Here is a 25,245-nt window from a genome sequence, read left to right on the forward strand (position 1 = left end):
TAGACAACTACATTCATATCCACCAATTATCAATATTTCAATCCTGCAGTGATGGAATTGAGAAACTAATGGCAACAAGTACAGTTACCTTAATGGTCTCATAATGCTACCATTGAATCTACCATCTCTGCAAGTATTTGGAATCTAATTATTACAAACAGATTCATAAAGTGAAAAGCCACAAGAATGCTCACTGAACAGCTATGACCCAATACATTTTCATTATTAATATTTATTATTTATTATTATTATTATTATTTACCTTTTGTAGCATAGTATTTTACCTAGAGGTGCCAGCAAAGACTGGGGCACCATTGTGCTTGATGCTGTACATACATGTGGGAAGAGAGAGTCTCTGCTCTGAACAGCAAGACAGACAAACTGTGGGAGGGGAAAATGTAGGCACAGAGAAGTGATTTATGTTGTGCCATGCCACACAGAAGTCCAATGGCATCACCAGGATCAGAACCCAGGTCTCACAAGTCTAATTCCATGCCCCAGTCACTGGACTACGGCTCATCTTTTTAGCTAGACCACTGTGAAAAATTCATTTTTGCCATTAAATTATATGGGGTCAATCTCTCCCTCGGAGAAGAGAAGCATGTGCATCTCCACTTGGCATCAATAAAAATTGCACACACTTCTCCAAGGTCACAGCTTAGCCCACTATGACACTTGTCCAACATTTGTCCCTCAGCACATTGTGATGATTCAGGATTTGCATAAAGGTGCAGGGAAAAGTATTATTTGAAAAAAATGTATACTTTGACTCCCAGAGCCCCACCAGATGCTAACCCATAAATACGGACCACAGGATTATGCATTTCTTGGAGAGAGGGGTCTGAGTCACAAAATTTGGATCTGGATTTTAAACACACAAAGATTGGGGTTGGGGCCTGGATCTGGGTCAGGCAAATCATGTCTTCACCTACAGCAACATGCAGGGTACAGGTACTGCATGTCCAGCGAGGCCGGGTATAAATAGCAGTGTAGACAGTGAGACACAGCTTAGGTAACAGAGTAGAGAACCCTACCTGCCAGAGCCCCCAGGTTATATACCCTACATGGCTCCCCACATGCCCCAACACAATTTTAGCAGTGTAGTGCCCTGCCAGAGCCTTTCCCGACTGAAGTGAAAGGCTCCGGCAGGTGGGGGCGGGGGGAGGGGAGCAGTGGGGAAAGGCTGTGGCATCTCTCTCCTGCCAGAGCCTTTCACTGCAGCATTAGCAACATACCACAGGGACAACTGTGGTCACCGCCTGCCTTTCACTGCTGTGTGTAGCTGTGTGTGTAATGCCCTGTACTTTACATGCTGCCATAAATATTGATATAGACACAGAAGAGTGACTTTGCATCCTCCCTCCCCCCGCACACACACACGCACACACTTCTTCTTGAAACCCACAAGTTTAATTTTTCATTACACTTTTCTTCCTCTGTGACTGTTGTCATGGAAGGGGATAATTTCACTGTCTATGGTGCCATCCTTTGCCATAATCTATAAAACAGATAAGAAAGGGCTACATTGTGATCTAATTTCTAATGCTGTATAAGGGACAGAGCATAGCAATGTCACTCCAGGAGCAGCTGTGGCAAGGAATTAACTCAGTAACAATTTCTTCCATGCAGGGATGAGTAAGTTATTGCAGCTCTTTAGAGGATGCAGTTTACCACCCCACCCCCTTGCACTAGCTCAGCTCCATGGGCTGGCATGCATGTGTGAGGGGACTCATCCAAAGCTTTGCCCACTCATTTGTGGGGAGAGTAACAAACCCATGGAAGCTGCTCTTTCCTTCTGCACAGGACAGCGATCCAGACACTGTGCAAGGTGTGAGGGAAGAACTTGCACCCCCTTTAAGCCATTTTGCCCCCAAGTAATTTTTTTGGATTAATTACTTACAACTAATATTCATTAAAAGTAGTATTTATCTAATTAATAGGTACTAATGTGACAGCTGCCAGATTTGCTGATACACTGGGGACTGAACCAGGAGCTAAAAAGAATTAACTGCTACAGCTTGAGCTAAAGAGCCCACAGGCCCTGTGTGGTGCTGTAAGAGACTCCTGTCCTCTATGGATTGAGCACAGAGGGAATCTGTAACACACACTCACAAGTGGGTTACACGAACACACTGTCAAACCATTTTTAGCTCCTGGTTATTTTAGCCCAAAAGAGGATGGCAGCACGCTTGTGTGGAATTTTACTTCATTTCTGCTGAGGGTTCCACCGCTGGAACTATTAGTGAGATACATTTTGGTTTCTTTTCCCCAAAATTGGAAAAAATTGTGAAAATGAATTTACCACAAATATTTCCACTACTCTAAAATTTCACACCCTCATTTATTTTAAATGAGCCCCTAAGCAAAGGAACTTGTGCAAACCCTGGATCGGGCCTGTTTGTTGTGAAAGTGACCAATCCTGCTAATCTGTCTTTCAGGAAGAAAATGGCTAAACCCTCTGCCAGGTGGTCTTTCTTTCTGATACAGACATTTAGTAATTCTTAGTAAAGGTCTCTTTTTAAATTACCGAGACAAAGTCATTTCCCTCAGATCAGCAATCTTGCTTTGATCTCTGAGCAGTGATACTAAGCTTCTCTCATATATCCCCATATACTCTGCCTTTCCTCACACAGATCTGAGTTTCCTGCCAGTCGGCCTTTCATTTGCCTTCCTGAACTGCCCCCTAGGCAGAACCCAGGTTCTTGCCCACTAAGTTCTTCACACACTGCTCCCCTCTTCTCTTCACTGCAGCCACTCGCATGCTACCTATGTATTTATATGGCGCTCCATTGCTGGAGCATCTGAGTGCCTCATCCTCATTAATGAATTTATCCTCACCACTCCCCTGTGAGGTAGGGAGATATTATCCCTATTTTACAGTGAGGGAACTGAGGCACAGGGTACATTACATGAGTTGCCCATGATCACCAACAGGTCAGTTGCTGAGCTGGAAATGGAACCCGGCTCTCCTGAGTGCTAGACTAATGCCCCTATCAACTAGAGCACTCGTTGTAACACTAAGCTGCATTTGGCTAGACTTTACCCATGTATAGCTGAGTCGTTTGCACACATCTAGTCCTACACAGGCACAGCTGAGCTCCTTGTGATCAATCCCACTTCCTGAGCTGACTTGCTCCTGCTCAGTTAGCCTCTCCGTGAGCAGCTAAGTTGCACGCTCAGCCATTTCTTGCACAGAGATGCAGCTTCTTCCTGATGCACAACCCAGCCTGCTTTTTGAGCACCGCAAAATCTAGCAAATTCAACAAATTAAGGGCTAGCGTGCTCTTACCCCGCCATAGCCAGCAAGGGAAGTGGGGGGAGGGAAGGGGGATAAAATTCCCTCCTCCTTTATGTGTCTGTATTAGTGTAACCCACATCATAGCCCCTCAGTGTTCAATGGAACGGATGGACCATGCTCCCCCTGAGGCAACGGAATGAGGGCTGGTGATGGGAGACTTCCTTCCCCTCCTGCACATGCCATCTAGCAGAGCTGGATGGATGCACAGGCAGGAATTATACTGTACTTCATAAAGGGATGTTGCAATTTTAAGTTACACACACTCACAGTCCAAGAGGAGAGTCCTGAAGAAACTGTGCTTCACAGGAGTGGGTCTGAGGCACGATGTCTCCCTAGGCACCTTCTCAGGGCTATGCCAAAGGGCATCACCTAGCCCTATTTTACTAAGGAGAAGGTTGCTTTTTTGTTTTGTTTTGTTTCAAACCAATGTATGGTCAGGGCAAGTATCCTAAACCAAGCTGTTCAGAAAGGAATGCAAAAAAAATTTGCAAGATTATTTTTTGGAAAGAGAAAGTTACTATTTATAGTGAAGTAGCATGAGGAACTGCTGCTAGATGCAAAATATTAGTGGATTTGAATTAAAAAAAATACAGAAAAACAATAAATACCAAAGGCTCAATCCTGTCCTCAGCTATACTGGTAAGAAAGTGTCAGGTATGAAAGAGGAAAAAAGAAACTAGGGCTATGTTTTCACTGCAGAATTAACTGGAGCTATCTACACTTCAGGTAACTCGCCTTGAGTTAGCCTATCTCACGTGAGAGCAACCTCACTGCAGAATAACAGCTGAGCAGCACAGTGGCTGGATTAGCAGCACGGAGTGGTCATGTTAGCAGCTATTGCAGAAGTTTTGTTCAAATATCAGAAAAGAGTCTTGACTAACGGTGAGGAGAAGGAGACAAAGTCAGGTGCACAGTATGAAACAGAACTTTTGCTATTAGAAATGAGTATTAAAGACAATGAGGAACAGAATGCTGATATTGCCAGTCTCTGACCCAATCAAACCAATGTCATTTATGTGATTTAGCCTTATGTAATTTAGCCACATAACCAAGAATAAAATTATTTAACCCAACAAAATTAATACTCCATATTTCTTTTTGCAATATGTTCTGCAGATAGATACACTGTTTAATGGACGTATTTCTTGTACTCTAATCAGTGCCATCCGTAATATTTTCTGTCTGGTGACCTGAGGAGGCCACAAGCAATAAGCACAGATGGATACCGTCTTGTGTATACATCTCTACTAAACTGAATAAATGCAGGGTTAAAGTAGCACATAATTTTTTACACTTGAAATTTAGTGCACTCACCTTTTCATTTGGGGTTGAATCCAATCCCACTAGGCCTATGAGGTAAACATTTGCTGAGCGTTTAAAATGTTTTCCATGCATTAAAAAAAAAACCCTTGAGGGCTATTGTCACAAACATTTTCTGTCTTTCATCTCTGTAGAATACTATCACAGACAGGCAATGCAATCACTGTTACTACTGAGAATGCTGAGAGTTTAGTGTCCATTGAGAGTTACCTTTTTCACAAAGTTTTTGGTCACTGTTCTTTGTGCTATTTATGTAAGAGAAAACCAAAGCTGAGCTGGCATGTGACTCCAGGCCCAAGTTCTATCCGCATCAAAAATCATACTCATGATTAAGGTTAAGATTTTGTCATACTCTTTTATTTTTAGTAAAAGTCATGGACAGATCCCGGGCAATAAACAAAAATTCACGGAAGCCATGTGTGGTGTTTAGATGCTGCTTGTAATTCTTAGAACTGGGAGCACTGGCATTTGGGAGTCTGAAAGGACAGGAAACAGGAAGGAGGCGGGGGGAAGTTGAGGAGGCGGAGTGAGAGCTACCAAGGGTGCAGCAGCAGCTTGGTAAAGAGGTTTCCCCTTTAAAAATAAAGTCCTGTTGAAGTTTGTTAGTACCTTGCCTGGTTGCTACAACACCATGACCTGTCTGTGACTTTTGCTGCTGCAACTCCACGGTTTCTCCCACCACCGTGGTGGCTGGGAGCTGTGGGGATCCCCCTCCGCCCATGGCGACTGCGAGCTGCAGGGTGACCATATTTCCCAAAGAGAAAACGAGACATCCCAGCCACTCGCCCAAGGCAGCCCCCTCCCACCACGGGAGGCTGTCCCCCCATTGCTGGAACTCAGGAGTCTGTCACCTGTGGCTGGAACTTTGCAGCCCCTTCCATCCCCCCCCCCCCCCATCACTTGTCGCTGCTGTTGCCTGTCACTGGAACCCTACCAGGGCCCCACTGGCTGTCAGCTCCAGAGTCCTGCAGCCCCCGGGGAGGCTCTCTGTCATGGACGTCTCTGGAAATCTCAGATTCCCTACTTCCATGACATCCCTGTCATAAATGTAGCCTTACTCATGATTTATGCAAGGTGTCTGTGTGTAAAATCTTGATGGGGCAAGGGGAGTAAATCCATGATGGAAGGCTATCCCTGTGGACTTGCTCTGGACTGTGACACTGCCCTGCCCTGGCTAAGCTGCACTAGCTGGTATATGGGGGAGGGGGCAGATCCAGAGCTCCAGCTAGTTCCCACCCCTGCCCACCTACCTGTGTGGGAAGAAGAGTTGCAGCCCATCAGTAGCTGTTCTTTCTTTGCCCAGGCACGCTGGACTTGGGCAGTGGATTGACTTTGGACCCTGCCTTCCCTGGGTAGATGTGTAACCAGGTTCATGATTCAGCCCCCTACCTCAACCCCCCATGGTTTGAAGCCATTTTCCAAGCTCTTCCTAAATGCCATATTTTTTTCCTCACAGAAATAATGCACAAAAAGGCCCCACCACTAGACATTATCTAATGCTTCAAAAAATCTTTTCCAGTTTCTGAAACCTCTCCTGTTTGTCACCCCTCACACCATAGTGTGTATTTCTAGGCTCACTGCGCTGTGGCAGGGTGGTTGGCCTTAGGCCTTCTTCTTTGCAGCACACCCAGGGCTTGCCCATTAATGTACACTAAGGCGTAGCTTACTGATTAAACTGCCTCTCAGGAACCTTGCTGCTCACTGTAGCTTATCAAATAAACATGCCATGCTACCAATAATACTCAAATACACAGCTGAAACAAGCATTGACTCTTTTATAGTCAAACAAATGCTATTGTGCTGAAACAAGTCATCTTTAGACAATAACAAGCTGGAATAGATATATATTCTCTACTAGCTGCAGCAAGGGGAATGTATTACAGAGACTCATCCTGAGTCATGCATCAGTCCCTTCACATTGCTCCTGCTGAAAAGAAATGAGGATGGCTCCAGTGAAGGGGGAGTTTCCAATAGCCACAGAGCTTGTATTGCGGGCTCTTGAATCATCTTTGTGCAGCCTCCAGGATCAGAGGTAATGATAGGATCATTTCCTAGGGACAGCAGGATATAAAGAGACGCTGTGGCACTCCATTAATCTCCAGTTGGCTGAAAGCCCCTTGCGGCCCCAGCCAGCTTGCTACAGTTTAAAGCAGGCCCAGGTTGGGTAGCTACAATTAGTTTCCCCCAGCTCAGCTGTCTCTAGTAGATACTGGGCACCACTGCTTTTATGTCCCACTCATCACCATGGCTTTTTATTGCTGATGATAGCCACCCCACCCCCACATATTTCTCTCTTTCTGAATTGTGTAGAAATACGTTTTGCCAATACAGCTGGGAGACCCTTTTATGCCGACCCTTTTTTCAGTGACAAATGCAGATTCAGCAACAGCAAAATGCTTTGTAAATTCATATCAGTTTTGCCAAATGTTTGTGGAGGGGGGAGTAAAAATTCTGAACAAAATCAAAATGTTTCATTTTGGCATTTTCTAAACAAAACCGTTTGATTTTTCAGCATAAAACAACTCTTTGTTCAAAAATTTCCTTTAATTTAATTTGTTTTAAATTAAAAAACATTAAAAAATTGTCAAAATTCGAATACAACATTTCTGATCTTGTCAAAACAAAATTTTTCACTCAACCCAAAATGATTTTTTTAAAAACTTTTCATTTCACCAAACCTTTCTAAAATTGTTGGTTCAACTCGAAACAATTTTTTTTGACATTTTGAAATTGCCAGTGTACTGAAAAATCCCTAATTCACTCAGCTCTATTCATAGATGAACTTGGTATTATCTTGTGCAAGAAAGTGCATAAATCACTCCAACAGAATAGAGTCTTCTTTTTAATCCAGAGCTGTTTACTATTTAGACTTCTAAAATAAACCATCATCTCAACATGCCACCTCTAAAACATTCTTACAACTAGACATGACAACCCCTGAATATAACCATGAAACATTCTGTATCATTTATCAAAAGTAGGACGTCATTTATATTTAACCTCTCTTTTTTTTCCTTTTCTCTCTCTTTTTTTTAAGATCTACAAGTATATCCATTACATTGACTCTGTCTCACAGTCACTGAGGGCCCACTGGGCATCAAATCCTACTACTTTGCAAATGAGCAACTCTTAGTAAAATCAATGGGCGTTTGAGGTTTACATGAACAAAGCACCTAAATGACTTCTGAAAGAGGGACTTAGGTCCTTTTGAAAATTTGAGGCCTGCAACAGAGAAACACCTCCACGTGTTAAGTGTGTAAAAGGAGGTATAAAGGGTGATGAGCACCCACAAGTCCAACTGAAGTCAATAGATTCTCTGTAAATCAGGCCACAAATGGATGGAATAAGGCAAGGCAACAGAGCAACCTCAATAGGAAAAAAATAGCCATAGTAATGGACTCACATTGGTTGAAGATGCAGAAATAAATAAGCAATTACAGTTATTCAAAAAGGTCTGGCGATTGTTTCGTTCTTGTGATGGGTCAATGAGAGAAGGCAGGAGCCCATGTAGCCATGCTATTCTCCATTGTTCACCATCCAAAGAAGAATAGGCAGCATGGTAAAAAGGGCGGGAAGCGTGACCTGGGAAGTGGATAGAGGCCTAGATTCTACAAGTGACAAGGGCCCAAGCCCCATAGATTCCAAGCCAACTGCACGGAGGTGCTTCCTTTCCACGTTCTTCACAGGCTCACCCTTCCATCACCCATACAGCCGGCTTCACTGTCATGTTGCTCTTTTTTTTGCCAGCTGTACAGCATGCTTGTGAACCTGCCAACAGAACCTTCATTCTACGGGCAGCATATACTCACCTTTCCAATTGCACTTCCTTGGAGGTGGAGCATGTCATAATCAAGTGACTGTTCTGAGATCCCCTTCATGAAGGCTGGCACCCCTGCCCTCCAGCACCCAAAGTCCATTAATTTATGTGGAATGTGTGGCAAATACACAGAGGCACACTGCACATACAGCAGTCAACTTTCCTCTTTGTGCAATTACCGTAGTCTCATTTCCTGCTTGATTAATGCCTCTAATATTTTCCTCTCTCTCCTTTCCATGCAGATGGAAGTGAGCATTTGTGCCATGACGACTGACCACCAGATCATTTGAAAGAACAGCTGCATACTTGCTTTAGAACAATGCTAATGGAACAGCACTACAGCCAAAGGAAAATAATCATTCATAAATAATCTCTCCATTTTGAAGAGACTTTTATTTCATTTATTTATTTCATTTCACAAAGACTAGACCAGCTGTGTCTTAAAACAACATTCAGATCAGCCATAGTTTTAGTTATTAATGGCATCACATTGATATGCATTTTCAAATAATGTAGCAAAGAACAAGGATAACATAAATCAGAAATAATTATCTATATATTACAGCCATTCTCTGAAAAACTGTATTATGCAGCAATACCTTCCAAACAGGGACACTGTGTACAGTGTAATGTATACACACAAGCCTCTCTGGGATCTATATCATAAATGACAAAGATTCTGCTAAAATGATATCCTGAACTTCAGGAAATACACACGCACAGTACATAACTTATGTGTGTGTGTGTTTGTGCACATGACCCAGTTGTACTATGCATATCAGTGAACACCTATAATTATACAGGGTTACTCACCTGCCTAGCAGCAAAAACTCTCCAGCCAGACCCAAGCGCCTCATGGCCATTAGCAGCCCTCTCACAGTCATGCCCTCACAGAAGCAAGCAACCACTCTTGCCTTCGGCAGGTGGCTCCTTAGCTTTTTCAACAGCTTGTCAAAACTCTGTTCGCCAGCATTGCTATAGATCTTGTAGGAATGGGCAATGCAGATCCCCTCCTTGCCCGACATATCTTTGAAGGCTTCCATTCCACTCTCACCATAGTTTCCTACATGGAAATAAAAGAAACCCACAAACTGTAAATTAATAGATTAAAATTTCAAGAAGGTTTTCCATATTAGGAAATAAACAAATCAGGTTAAATGCATTGGTATTTTATTGGTGTTTACATTACTGATGCTAACAAGGTACCATTAAGAAATATTCTTTTTTTAAAAAAAGAGAGAGAACACAATGCTTACAACAAAATATTTATAAATCACAGAACTAACCTAACCCTTCAAAGTCTGCTAAATTGACTGAATTAGCTCAGTTGCTTTGAGGTTTTTGGCAGTTTTTAAAAAGTAAAAATAATTGTTCAGAACTAATTGTTTGTTTGTTTTCTTCCTGCTTTAAAATATTCTGAATGTTAAAAATGTTAATTAGCAAAAATGTGACTTTGTAAATAACACAATCTGAAGCATACCAGTATTTTAAACATGCTAATAATGTATGCGTGGCAAAAGTAATCCTCTGAGGAAAGGTCCTTTTCTGCGCATCTCTAGAGAAAAGGTGGTAAAACTGAAGACACAGAGGTCATGGTAAGCTAAAATCCTAGGTTTTGTTTTGTTTTTTTTATTAAAGTAGAAATGTAAATCCAAACCAGAATAAAAGAGCTTTCATGCTTTCTCGCATGCTGCCCCTCACGCACAGGAGAAGCTCCTTGTAAACATTCACAACCCCACCCCCCATTATCTCTTTCAAATCCTTCCTTAAAACATTCCTTTGCTAAACTTGACCATGATTTGGGCATTGGTGTCCTGAGACTGAGGCCTAACAAGCAGACCAATATTGTCTCATTGTTTCCTTGTCTCTCTGCCTGTATTCACCTGTTGCTCCTTGTCTTTGATAGCAAGCGCTGTGGAGCTGGGACCATCTCTTTGTTATCCATTCATATGGCACCTAGCACAATGGCATACAGGTCCATGACTGGAGCTATGAGGCACCACCACAATACAAATAAGAAGAAGACAGTGAGAGACCAGGAAAGTGAGACTGCTGCTGGGAACTGATCCCCAACTCATCTGTGTTAGTGCCTCAGGGAAAGAAACTCTAACCAGGTGCAAACTTTACAGAATATCAACATAATACAGGAACATACTAAAACAGTGACAATGGAAAGATATTGCATTGAGTGGTTAGAGCTGGATCTGGGAATTTGGACTCATAAGTTTTACTTCTAGCTCTGCCACTGTGTAGCTTTACGACTTTGGGCAAGTCATTTCCAGCCCTCTCCAACTCAGCTAACACATCTATGAAATAAACATCATTTGTATTATGGTAGACTCTTGAGGCCTATTATGATAGGCACCATAAATAAACATAATAAGAGACTGGCTCCAGCTTGAAGACCATTCACTCTAAATAGACAGCACAGACAAAGGGTAAGAGAAAGGAAGTATTTTACACAAAGAGAAATGAGGCATAGAGTGATTAAGTGACTTGTGTGTGAAAGGTCATACTGTCAGTTTGTGGCAGAGCCAGGATTTCAACCTAGACCTTCTGGTTTACAGTCTAGAGTTTTAACCACAAAACTACCCTCCCTCCCATATTAGGATTAAAACTGGTCCAAAATCAGAAGTTCTGCCCGATTCAAATCTGGAAGAACAATCAAAATATGATCAATTCTCACAAAACAGAAAGTTCAAAAACTGTTTGATTTTGGAATGTTAAAATGTTTCATTTTGGCTTAGTTCAATGTCAGTTTGTTTTCCTCTAAGCTGCTGTGGTGTCTCATGGACCTGTAGCTTGCATGTCTCATGACCCATTTTAATCTATGAGCCTGGCTCTTGAGCCAGAATATATCTCCCATGATGTGCCATGGTCATGTGGCTCACGTGAGGCAATGCATCAGTTCATCCAGAGGCTGAGACTGCAGTAAATCATGGGAAATGTAGTCTAGCCAGGGAACCCAGCCGACAGACAAAATGGAGATATTAGGTACTCAAACTACAATGAGGTCCTGCAGCACTTCAGGCCTACACAAATTAATGGCTTACTGACCCAAAATGAAACATCAAGTTGGTTTGAAAAAATATACATATTTTCTTTTGATTTTCCCAACAGAAAATTCAAAAATTATCAGCAAAATTATAATTTGTTGATGGGAAATTTTGATTTTGCAGAAACTGCATTTCCATTGAAAAAAACTTTTCAGTGGAAAATTTCCAACCAGTTGTAATTCACCTACAGAACTAGGTCTCTTCAAGGTGTAAAACACTCAACTCCTCAGATGAAAGTGCAAGTACAAACTATTACCTTGAGGCTTGCTCTAAAACTGAGGATATGCAATGCAACTACAATGCAGCACAAATAGCAGTTTTCTCAATAAATGTCCCAACCATTCACTCTTTTATAATCAAACAAATACTATTATGTCACAGATGTACTGGTCATGTGTTAGAGAGCTTATTCCTTCACTCTTCCACTTCCCTGGTCCTTCTCGCATGAACAGAGAGCAACAATACCTGAAGTCCGAAGGTGCAAACAATTCAATGTTTATTGGGTTGAACTTCCAGCAAGCTTAAATACAAGTTCCTTTTTCCTTATTTTCGAATCCCAACTTACTTCCTGTTTGCCCCTAATTTATATAGTAATATTCTTAGCTATACCTTAACCAATCATTCTACTGAAATTTAACTAACCAATCCTAACATATTGTAACATGATTAGCTAACCAATTATATCCCACCACCTTAATTAGTTTACACCCAGCAAAATTAATTATACAGCAGACAGAAGCAATCACAGAACCAGACAGAGACCATTCCAATAAATAATAGCAAAGTGGGAACTATAATGACAAAACAATACAGAAGTGAGGATTTCACAACTACATCTATAAAGACATAAGAGTTTCCCAGCTGTGTCTATTGATAAGTGAGTTCTTACCAGACAGAAAACTATCAACCTCAATTTCCTTTTACATCTTCTAGGCACTTCCCTTTCTCTGGAGGTGATAGGCACTATCAGGACAGGATTGTATTCCTACAGCCCAATAGCACCTTCTTTCAATGTGACTACTTTGGAATGTGAGGATGTGACCGGTCGCTTCCCAGCTTATGGTTGCCTCTGTCGCTTAGCCAAAAGCCTTAGCCTAAGAACAGGGCCTCAGACTGTCACAGTAAGAGAAGGACCTTACACTGGCAGACAGTGATTTTGATTCTATCTTTTATACCTCTAACTAGCCAAGTGATAAGAATACACCTAAATTCTTAAAGTACAGGCCTTTACAGACAGGCCTGAATATCTATATCCTAACACTCCACCCCTTTTTTTTCTCTTTTTCTTTTGGGATCCTCCTGCCCAGGTATCCCTGGAAAAGCATAGGACATATGGCGACACATTTCCTGATAGGGCCAGGCATCAAGGTGGAAGGTGTCGATGCTTCATCTGTCCCACTGCCCCTTGTGTAGTACCATGCCCTGCACCTTCTCTCATATGGGCATACTACACCTATTCCAATTAGTGTTCCAGACTTCCCAGTATAGTGGGCCCAAGAAGGTTGGGCCCGGGATGTCTAGTACACGTGGGGTGGGGGCTTACTACATTACTTATAGGTTATAATTAGTGGCTGTTCTCTAGGGGGTCGTGCCCCCCTTGATCGTTTCCATATGCAATGTAACACACATATAGTTAACAATACACCAGCTGCTATGATAATCCACAGCAACACCGAGAGTCCTGACCACTGCAGTATGGTCCAACATCCTGGCCACCACCAAAAACAGTGCTTCTCCTCCTTTGATAAGGTTAAAATTTTGTCAGCGCCATCCTGTAGTGTGTATTGTAAGTGTGTCCAACTGTTGGCGCTTTCAGCAAGTTGCTCTTGTAATCTTTGTGTACTTTTGTCCATATTGTGTGTCCATTGAATATCCACAGTGAAATTTGGTATTGTCCAAACCAATTCAACTACTTGGTACAGTATGGGGTAGTAGGTGCTGGTTCGATTGTTTACAACGATTAAGTCCACTGATCCATTGGTGCACCATAGTCCAGGTGGCAGTGTATAGAAGTTCATAATTTTGTCATACACTGGAAGGATTTTGCCTCCTAGTGTTATATTGCAGGATTGCATACATTCCCAACAGAATACACCGTACCCCATATACATTACCCCTAAATGCCCCCCCTTTGCAATAGGCCATTGATCCTGCTCCTCCATAGTCATAGGAGAGGGGCACATCCATATTCCTCCTCTGGATATACAACTGCTTAATGTGATGACAGTCCAATTTACCCCATTCCACCCCCCCCCACCTATTCCCTAATGGCTCCCAACGTGCTCCCTCTTCCCTACTTACTCCCATAGGGTTCAAGGGAACCACCTTATTTGCATTTCCTTCCCATGGTATCATAGTAACAATTACACAAGAACTGTCCCCACAGGTTGGAGATGTTATTTTCCAGGTAGATGGGTATGTTTTTGCAATTGTGGATAAATATGGGCTAGCCTCCCGATTTAAGGCCATTGTTCTGACCAAGCATCTCTCATAATATCCATTAACATTATTAACTGAGCATTTTGAATACCTACGCGCACTTCTCCCCATGTTAGTCTTCTGAAGCCCTCCTCTACCCATGTCACCAGGTCCCCTGCCCAATGAGTTAACTGCAAGTTTACCTCTACTGCTGTCCTCCACCCTGTGGCAACTGCTGATAGTTGCTGTGCCATTAATTCATTAATTTGTTGTTGAAATTTCACATTTTGGCTTACTAATTGTTTGGTTACCCACTCGTCCCCCAGATTCCATGTACCCACTATAGTGTTCCCAGCTGCCCACAATCCCCTTTTCTGATGACGATTCCAGGAGTGTCCCCTCACCCACGCATTGAATTGTTGTTTCAATCCTTTTATGTACATACTACAATTTGGTCCACCCACCATTCCTTGGGGTTTACCACCCATGTAATAGAGTGAAAGGACACGTTAAAAAGTGCTGGCTGCACTTGCTCCCACAATGGCTCCCAGACATTTGCTCGTCGGGGAATATTCTTGGCTCCAGGCTGTGGCCACTTTAAATTTGGATTCTTCCAACTTGGCATCCATATCACCTGTAGGGTTACATTCTGTAAAATGGTTAACTCATTGTACACCCAGCGTCCCAAAGGGGATTTTACGCCTAATGTAATATGTACATAACAATCACACCTTCGGGGATTATCTTCCATGGAAGTACCATTGTGGTTACATATGGTAACATCACACCCTAAATGTGGGGCCCTATTTTCCTAAGAGGGTTCATTTGCTCCAGGAGACCAGAGGGTTATATTCTTTGGACCCTCTGTAACAAAACCACATAGCTGGGTAACTGTGTTTTCCACTATCGTTAATCATGGCACATTATTATGTCACAAATGTACTGGTCATGTAATATTTCAAGTCCCTGTAATTTTGTTACACCATACAGTAAGTGGTGCCTCATATAAAATGAAAGAAAGTGCTTCAAAATAATGAGGCCACTTACCAAATTATGCAGATTTTCAGCATTCGGAAGAAAAACATCCTGATATTCTAACTCTGAAAGTGACTGAGTTTCCGAGTTGAGAAAACTCTAGCTGTGTGGTATGAGCTTGAGGGAGATTCAACAAAAACAGAATGCAGTTTTGCATCAAGGTTCTTGTACAAATCCACTTGTCATAATCATTGCTGATTAAACTACTTTATTAATTATTCATAGAAAATTCCTCTGTTGTGGAGTACTTTTGATGAGGTATGTATATTTAATTTTAGCTATACTGTAGTGGTAATGAACACACTTTGGTGGAAAACTAATCATTGCTCTTAGATTCCCTTATATCACAAAAACAAATTAGTCTGAATTTCCTTAAAGCCATGTTTCCCCTCCAGGAACAGAAAAACCAGGGAAGGCGGAAAATGTTGTGGGAGGCTATGTGAAGTTTTCATCAAGAATTTCTGCCACACATTTCCAGCAAGGGGAAAGGAGCTGGAGTTTGGGGAGTTCATGGAAGGAGAGACGCTTGGTAAGTTTTCTCAAAGAAACCATATTTTACTAATCTATGTGTAGGCTTGGAAGGATTAGATTTTTATTGGTAAGTGTCAGTAAATGTTGATTTCACCCTAAACACCTAAACTAATGAAAAATATTTCCATCAATAATAATCAAAATTTACAGATAGACAAAGTAAGAAAATGCTGCTTGAAAACTTATTAGAGTTTGATTTAAGGATAATTTACTTTGTGTATTTTGGCATGTGATGTTGGTGTGTGCTTTAATGGTTAGAAAGCTTTAACTGTTTGAATCTCAGCATCTACTGTCATTAAATAATTATTGTCTGACCCCGCTTACTGTTCCTCCCACAACTGTGAAAATTTAAGTTACTGAAAATAAAAGAAATGCTTAAAACCCATAATCCTGTGCAACTATGAAAATTGAAATTGTTAAAAGTTTTAAAAATGCTTAAAATTAAACATTGATAATATTGATATTATCCATTGAAATTGTTTTAAACAACTGAAATGTGGTATCTATGTTGTGGTAGTAATATAAGGGCCACAACCAGGTTGGCCCCATTGTACTAAGCTGCAAGTGGGTTGCCTAGGTGGCGCTCCCTTGTGGCCCCTCAAAGTGTGAATTCCCCAGTTGCTGGTCCCTGTCAGTTGGATGCCACCCTTCATGGGTCTGGCGCCATAATGCCTTAAGCCCTCTGCCTATGACAGACTTAAGTCCCACCCCTTCTGAGGCATCAGAGTCCAAAATGAAAGGAAAATTGTGAACTTCAAACCAGGGTCACCCAAGGATTCATCAGCAGGACCCTGCCCTTCTACTCAGGGCTCGTCTCTGTGTAGCCAGTCCCTTTTTATCGGTCTTCCTGGGACCAGTCATCCCATCCACCAGGAGGCTCACCCAGCTAGCAAGCTGTCTTCGGTTCTTGGCTGGACGAAGGCTTCCCTCACAGAGGAAGAAACAGAGCTCTGCTCTGCTTTCCTGGTCAGCCCCTAACTGAGCTGGGCCTCTTCCATTTAAGTCCCCTCTTCACTCCTGAAAACTGTTGTAGGTAAAGCAGGGTGGGGCCAACCATGTCCACAGGCCCTCATTAACTGCCTTCCTACTAGCGTGGGGCCTATCTCCCCTAGCACATAGGCTCTGTCCAAAACATACAAAAATGATAATTCCTTCTCCAAAGAGCTTACACATTAAAAAGATAAGATGTAAATAGATGGGTGCCACAAACTAGTGGGCTGGGGTGGGGGAGGCAGGGTTAGAAGGTGTACACAATTCTTAGCCAATCATTAACAATGATCAAAACTTGTCCCAAGTAAGAAATAGAAGGGAGAAGTCAATTTACTGTTACTTTGTTGCACAATTTAAGTATGTAAGGCTTGTCTACACTTACCGGAGGATCGATGCTGTGGTGATCGATGCATCAGTGTTCAATTAGCAGGTCTTCACAAGACCTGCTAAATTGACCGCCGATCACTCTCCTGTCGACTCCTGTACTCCACCTGGTCGAGAAGAGTAAGGGGAGTCGATGGGAGAGCGTCTCCCGTTGATGTTGCGTAGTGTGGACCCCGCGGTAAGTAGATCTAAGCTACATCAATTTGAGTTACTCTTTGTAGACAAGGCCTAAGACTCATACAACCACACCTAGCGATGAATCTGTAATGAGAAACTGGTGGTTTACATTCAAACTCTGTCCCCACTCAGTCTCTTCATTAGAGCACTTGAAAACTATGAATCTATATTGTAGCTGACTTTGCACTAGAATGTGGGCCAGATTTTCATTGGGTGCTGATCTCTTGAAAATGTGGCCAGAAGTGACTGCTGGGGACTTTTGAACATCTGGCTCCTTTTTAATGTGAATAAATGAAAGCTGAGCTCTTTTGAAAATCTGCTTCCATATGTCTCAACATGTATAAATAAATCATGTATTACATCATCTGCTAATGACTTAGCCCTGCCTCTGATTTACAGTTTGGTTCAATATAAGGCATGTGCATTACCACCTATGTTATAACTATAACCACCTGCTAGCTCAGCTTCAGCTGGATCAGTACTAGTCACTGTTAAGAAGCTTAAAAAGAACAGATTGTGCTTTTTTCTTTCTCCCCCATCCTCCGGGGATGAAAGTGAATGTAGTACAGTATATAATACTTGGATCTGATAGAAAGGGATCTGGCAAATTACTTTCTACTCCTACTATTCCTTCTGCCCAGTAATTGAGCCAATTAAACCCTCTTAATACAAACCTCTGAGATTTAATCTGCATTATAAGGCAAAAGCAACAAGGGTTTTAGTCTAAAAATAATAAACAAAATACACTGACATCTGCTTCTGTCAGATTAGAGGACACCAATATAAGATAATAAAGAAAGGCTCCATAACTGACTGAAATACTGTGCTGAGAGAATTTTGGTAGAGCCACAAAAATTGTTTTATTGCTTTTTGTCCTAATCTGTAATGCAAATTGTTATCAGGCATCTGTCCCATTTTGAAATGAGGCTTAATGCATGGGAACGAAAAAGGAGGCCATTTGGAGAACTTTAAGATATAAAAATTGATACAGATGTTGGGGAGAAGTCCAATCACCACAGAGTGTAATGTTATAGGAAAACAGAACGGTCAATCAAGAATGAAGAAATGTATTACACCATTTATTTAGCTAGTGATAATCCTACCTGACATGGGGAGCATAGTTCTTTAATCAAGAAGTGCTACCCTTGTTTCTGATAGGTAGGGAAGTGGGTAAACAAATGAGAAGTGGGTAAACTCAGTTTATCCAAGTTTACTCTTGACTACACTGCTGTTAGAAACCTCATCATTTGTGACATTTAAAACTAGAGTGGGGAAAACACTAGAAAATGTACCAGTGAACTACTGGGTTTCTTGTTGACATGATTCTATGACTCTTCTTAGGTTTGGCCATTGCTAATAGTAAGGACAGGGCCAGATTTATAAAGGGATCTAAAGAGGCAGATAGGATTATAAAAGAACCTAACTCACATTGAATGTCAGGAAACTCAATAGGAATTAGGTATCTCAACTGCTTAGGTGCTTTTGAAAATCCCACTAGGCTCCTATCTGGAACTTTAGGTGCCCAAATACCTTGGTAAAGCTGGACCTTATTTTAGGCTTTGTACAAATATAGATAGATAGATGTAGATATATTCTTAATTTGCATGGAAACATATTATTGTGTTAAACATTTAACCAGCTTCATTTTCAGCAGTGGTACTATTAGTTCTGGTCAGATATGATCAGATAAACATTCTGAAATGTAACTAACTCATCAGCAGCTCTCCGGACAAATAGTGTAAGAGGTTTCCTTGACTCAGTAACTAATCTCCCTTTTGGAGAGGTGAAATCATTTGGCTCAGATTAAATCCAGCAAGCATATTATGTTAGTTCTCAAGAGCCAATAAATCCCTACAGATATTCTCTTCCCCTCCCTTCACAATAGCTACCATCCTGAGAGGCAAAGAGATATTTGGACTAATTAATAGGGCTGTATCCAATTAACTAAAAGGATCAAAGGTGATTAATACTAAAAACATGGGGAGGATCAAATGGGACTGTCCTACAGAAAGGTTATCCAGTGAACAAGGTGATCTGCAACTATGGTTGCCAAGCATCCAGGATTGCCCTGGAGTTTCCAGGAGTTAAAAATTAATCTTTAATTAAACATTATGTCATGTAACAAGACTTTCAGGAAATACATCCAACCAAAATTGGCAACCCTACCTGCAACAGCTACAAACATGGTGGGGCTGCTCTGAGTAGCCATGACTGTGGGAGACTTGAGAAATTAATATTATGCCTTAAAGTGCTTTAAGAAGTGGTTGCACGTGCCATCAGGCTCTGTTGCTCTGGATGAGTTCTGTTGTAGCACCTGATCCTGAGTTCCAGGGGGACTTTATTGGTGGAGGTCTCATTGCAAAGCTCTCCATAAACTCAGAACCCACTCATTATTAAAAAGAAAAGGAGTACTTGTGGCACCTTAGAGACTAACAAATTTATTTGAGCATAAGCTTTTGTGAGCTGTAGCTCACGAAAGCTTATGCTCAAATAAATTGTTAGTCTCTAAGGTGCCACAAGTACTTCTTTTCTTTTTGCGGATACAGACTAACACGGCTGCTACTCTGAAACCACTCATTATTGTCACACAGAAATGGGTGTGAGAGTGTGACCTCACCAGGCAGCCTCTGCTCACTCTATGCACCAGCCACTGTGCTAGGCCCAGGGATGGTGGTATGGAGAACACTGGAACAGAGCTGCAGTGGGACCATTGTAATCATCTAGTCTGACTTCCTGCTTAACACTGGCCACGGAACTTCCCCCAAATAATTCCTTTGTGAATTAGAGCAGATCTTTTAGAAAAACATCCAATTTTGATTTAAAAATTGCCAGTGTTAGAGAATCCATCACATCACTCCTTATATCAATATGACTGCAATTACAGCTGGACATGAACTGGATTTTTAGTTTTCTGGGGAATTCCATGATTTTTAAAAAAATCAATTCCAAAAAGGAACAAAATGTGAAAATTCTTGGAAAAAGAAATGGGGGGTGGAGGGGAGAGAGGAGGGGATCATCCTGTGCAGATCAAAATGTTGACTTTGGATAAAAACTGAAACATTTTGTTATTTCAACTATTTACAAATTTTATATTATCTTATATAAAAAACAATTGAAACAGCATCATTTCAAAATGTAAAATTGTTATTGAAATGCCTTCTTTCCATTTTTATGTAAAAATAAACTTTCTTCAAACCAAACATGTTTCCACAAAACATTTTACTTTCAACAAAGCAGGATTTTCATCGAGAAAAACTTCCCACTGTAATATTTCCAGTGAAGTCTAATGGAAATGCTGATCTTCTCCATCTCATGGCATAGGAATTGCTCTCAGCCTAGACATTGTCTAAGCCTGGGTATTTTCATGGCTTTTTGAGTTCTCTCCTGTGAGAGGCTTCAGGTACTGGCAGTTTTTTGGTTTGGATTTTTTTTTTTTTTTTTGCTGAAGAGATTCTCTTAAGGCCCCTTTCACGCTGGATATAGGGCCAAATGCTGCTTAGCTACAATGGTGTAAATCTGGAGTAATTTCACTGGACTCCCTCTGTATTTATACCAGCATAATTGGGAGCAGAATCAGGCCCTCCCTGTTTATCCTCTGGTGCTCTTCAGCTCTTTGAACTCAGCCCTGAATTGTGACACTGGCAGAGTTTTCTCTTCATAGGGCTGCTGCAGAGGCAGCCACTCAGTTCTCTGTTTGGTGTGGCAGCTTTAGAAACTGGGGATTACCCGGCTGCCTAGTCAAAATAATGAGCATTCGGGGGGAAAGGGGAATCATTAATTTGTTTAAATCTTTGCTTAATTCTATCTAATTAATTGCAACAAATGAGAGCTGGCTTCCCTTCCTGTTGGTTACTCAGACAGGCTGTGCCATGGAGATACATCCATTTCAAAGGCTTTCACGCCCTCCGCAGAACTGAGCAGCCATGGCAATGGAATGGTACTTTGAAGAAGGAACTGCATAAATGGGATAGCAGCTAGAGCTGGGCTCTAACAGAGCACAAAGAACAAGGGAGAAACAGTAGGCAACATCCCTATTTGAATTCATTTGAGAGATCTACCTACAACATCCCCAACTCAAACCTTGTCTATTGACTGAAAACCACAAATATGTGGAAATGGAATGCAGTCTAATGGATAAAGCCGGGGATGGGAGCTGAGAAACCAGGGTTTTATTCCCAAATCTGCCTCTGACCTGCTGTGTGACTTTGAGCAAGTCATTTAACCGCTCTGTGACTCAGTTTCCCCTCCCACTCTTAGTGTGATCTTTCTATTTAGATTGTAAGGTCTTTGTAACAGAGATAATCTCTTACTATGTGTTTGTACAGCACAGTGGGACCACCATCTCAGCTGGGGACTCCGAGCACTAACGTAACAATAATAAATAAAAGGATTGTACACAAAACATTTGATAGATCTGCATGAAATGGGGTTAGTTATTAGAACTGGGCAGAAAAGGGCTGTCCTGTCTCACAAACATCTTCAAGTTTTTGAAAAATAAATTCTGTCCCCAATTAGGACAAAATCAAAATCTCAAACATTTTTGCAAGCTGACAATCCAAATAAAGAAAATGGTTCAGGTCAATTTGGTTTTGTTTTGATAATTTCAAAATGTTTTGTTTCAGTTTTGACCATTTTAAAATCTTATCTTTCTTGGCCATAATTAGCTTAAATTTCCAAAGAAATAGTGATTCTTAACAGGAAATCTGCAATTTTTCATTTAAAAACTGTTGACGCAAAACATTGACAATTACTAAACAATTTTGTCAAAATATTTTTCAAGTCGAGAAATTTGTTGAAACCAACCCTTTCATTAGCATTTCTGTACTTGGCATTTTCCTGTAAAACAGTTTCATTGAAAAATTCCCAACCATCTCGTCTAGTTATTCTTACTTTTAAATGATTATTATTGTCTCTTGTTCATTAAAATATTTCATATTTTTAATGGAGTAACTACATCACATACACTAAGCAAAATACAGTACATGAATTGCAACATTCAAATTTAGCTAATTAAATAAAATACATCTGCCCATTATCTCCTTTGGTGATGAGCCATCCTTTTGGGGAAATTGCACATCTTTTTTTGGCTACTTTAAATGAATAAAATCTTTCTTTCCCTCATTAGAAAACTTTGACCTAGTTCCACAGTTTAATGCATCTAACTTGTGTCTCCTTTTAAAATTGTCATTTCCCAGCTTGAACTTAATGGAAAGTCTCATTAAAACACTCCTGTTTACTGAGAATCCCCAGAGCAGAACTTACTAAAAAATGCCCAGACAAGTCTTGTCAATAGCTTTCCTTGTAGACTGGTCACCTTTGATCACTTTATTAACTAGCTTTAACTACAGCTCTGTAATTCCCTTCTGCCCTGAATAATGGTTGAAGTCCTCCATGGGGCTAATATCTAGCACAAGACTTCAAGTGTGACACCTATTGCAGAAACATGATGGTGTCTCATGCTTTCCTTGTTTATAGTCTAAAGATATTAACAATCATCTGCACTTTCCATCTGTGTCAGCCCTGCAATCAGGACATGTGACTGCAGCACAGGTAGACATATGTATCTGAGCCAAGCTAGCTTTAGTCTAGCTAGACCAAAACTAGCTTGGGTAACAATAGCAGTGATAATGTAGTGATGGGCGGGTGTATAAACCTCTAAGGGTATTTTTACCCTGCAGTCCAAGCTGAGACTGCAGTATGTGTAGACATACCAAGCTTGCTTACACCTCGAACAACAATATTAGTGAAGCTTCAGCAGCATGGGCGGCAGAACAGGCTACCTAGGATGACCAGATGTTCCAATTTTATAGGGACAGTCCTGATATTTGGGGCTTTTTCTTATATAGGTGCCTATTCCCCCCCCATCCCCATCCCAATTTTTCACACTTGCTATCTGGTCACCCTAAGGCTACCCAAATCTTCTTGGAACCCTGGATATGTACTGAAGTGACTAGCCCATACTTTTGTCCATGCTGCTGTTGTTTCTCGTGATTTTATTAAACTGTGTGAAACTAATGACTCCACTCCTATTTATCAAACCAGGCTTGTCTATTGCTTGTAGTTTGTTTCTTTAAGTGGGAGACAGGGCACTTAAATAGGGTGTCATCCCTCTTATGGTGGAAAGTCTTTGTCAAAGAGGAAGGTTTTGTAGCGTTTCTTAATTGTGGCCGGACTCAGGATTTGGCTATTCTCTTCTGGAATAAATCCTCTAAGCTCAGAACACTTTGTCCCTAGCTGTTGCATCCTTCATCCAGAATTTTGTGATCTACCTTGTTCCAGAGGAGAGCAATGGTTCATCGACTGGAATTTGGGCTGTAATATAGCTGTGGCGTGGTCCGTTACTTGCTTTCTGTCTCAGTGAAAATCAGCTCCCTTCACAGGCAAGTTACTTTGTGTCTATAGAGTGTTGCAGACTGGAACACGGATACCTATCAAATTCACTTATATTATTCATAGAGCAAACTACAATCCCCACAAGGCTTAATATTGGAATGACTCAAAACCAAACATTCTGGTTCATTTCAACAAACAAACAAAACATTTCAATTTCAGGAATGTCAGAATATTCTGTTTCAGTCAAAAATGTCAAAATGAAATGTTTCAACATTTCCAAATTGAATTATTTTGGAATTTTTGTTCTGTGAAAATTTTTTAAATTTCAACTTTTTGTCCCAATTTGCAATGAAAACAGAAGTTGAAATGTTGGCTTTTACTGTGGGATGGAAATTCCAAATTTTGCTCAGCTCCAATTGTTAGTTCTTAACTCTTTTTGGTAGCTTGTAGCTTTTATATACCTAGCGTACTCGGGTGCCCTCATTACTGTAGAATCTGAGCATCAAACCTGATCAAATTGCTTTGAGTCATGTTCACGTTTGCTTATTTGTGTTAATGGCTGAATCGTATTTATTATATCTATAGTCATGCTAAAATGTCTATTTTAAGCAACATCTGAGACCATTAAAGCTATTGTAGAAGGTGACGAGGACTCTCCATGTTAAAACAGAGAAAATGTTAATTTTATGTTTAACTGATTATATACAATTTTATTTAATGTGTTCATTTTGGGCAAATTTGGGTTTGATTATTCTCCTGATTTGAATTGTATGCGAATTTGGTAGTGCATTGAGGTCTCATAAGAATCTGCACATATCTAGAGCGACAACTGGACGGTAAAGTTGCACTCACTTGAATTTCGCAGAAGTGTTGATCAAAAGATTTTGAAAGAGTTAATATGAAGAATCTTGGGAGATATTACTGGTGCTTAAAAAAAATTGTGGAGGAAGAAATTTCTCTTATAAAGAGAACCTATGCTGTCTGGCCAGCAAAATTGTCTCTGGTCCAGAATGGGATTTCTGGTCAAAACACACACTAAAATATCCCCAAAGATCAGGCATTTTGAGTTAGGCAGAGCAGGGACTTGAATCAGGCTCTCTCACATCCCAGATGAGTGTCCGAGCCACTAGGCTACTAGCTGTTCCGGGTTGGGACTTGGTTTCTCTCTCACTCACACTCTCTCACAGCTTTGACAAAACAGCATATTTCAATGAAAAAATATTTGGATGAAAATGCTCTGACCAGCTCTAGTTTTGACCACTCAGGCCTGCACTCCAATCAGTTACCTACAGGCAAAAGGCTTGGCGGATTAAAATTAATCCCACTTCATTCTATTTTGGAACAGCGTATATTGATGTTGTTTTCTCTTTTCCATTCGTTTAGTTATTGTGTCATATATCTTTATGCACAAACATTCTCTCCAAGAACATTCCCCAGAACAAAAAATGCCAAGCGCTGCCACTCCTGGTGCCGGGGTGGGGGGTGGGGAGATGTGGGGGGGGGGGCAGCAATCAAGGCAACTGATCTACATGTTCCTGATCACATAGTCCAGTTGGCATCACACTGCGTGCAAGCAGCATTTGCAAGATCAGTTTTGACACTTGGCGGGGCAGATTAATTAATGCTCAAGACAGTTGCAAAGATGGATCAATATCAACTATGATCATTTAGCCAGATCTAAACAACAACTACCATTTTAATTGTCATTTACTCCCAGGATAGTACTGACACCAAAACAGAGGTGCTCTGGGCCAGTTTTACTGCTTTATTTCTTGCCACTTGCAGCACCAGCCCTCGAAGGAAAGCCATTCGACAAAAGATTTACAGACAGCAGCCCAGCAGACAGGTTTTGCCTGCGGGTGCATAAAAGATGAATGCTGTTTTTC

The 25,245-nt window shown here is 41.1% G+C and overlaps 1 protein-coding gene across 2 annotated transcripts in view; it reads right to left on the minus strand.

Moving 5' to 3' along the window:
• The window catches only part of GRM5 (glutamate metabotropic receptor 5), a 330,163-nt gene that overhangs the window by 175,730 nt on the left and 129,188 nt on the right, over positions 1 to 25,245 (minus strand). For both annotated transcript variants that reach the window (XM_084632778.1, XM_084632779.1), the window contains exon 3: positions 9,249 to 9,498. In XM_084632778.1, the coding sequence (XP_084488904.1) occupies positions 9,249 to 9,498 (250 nt within the window). The remainder of the gene's footprint in view (positions 1 to 9,248; positions 9,499 to 25,245) is intronic.

This window comes from Lepidochelys olivacea (assembly GCF_965140295.1).
Source record: "Lepidochelys olivacea isolate rLepOli2 genome assembly, chromosome: 1".
Lineage (NCBI taxonomy): Eukaryota > Metazoa > Chordata > Testudines > Cheloniidae > Lepidochelys > Lepidochelys olivacea.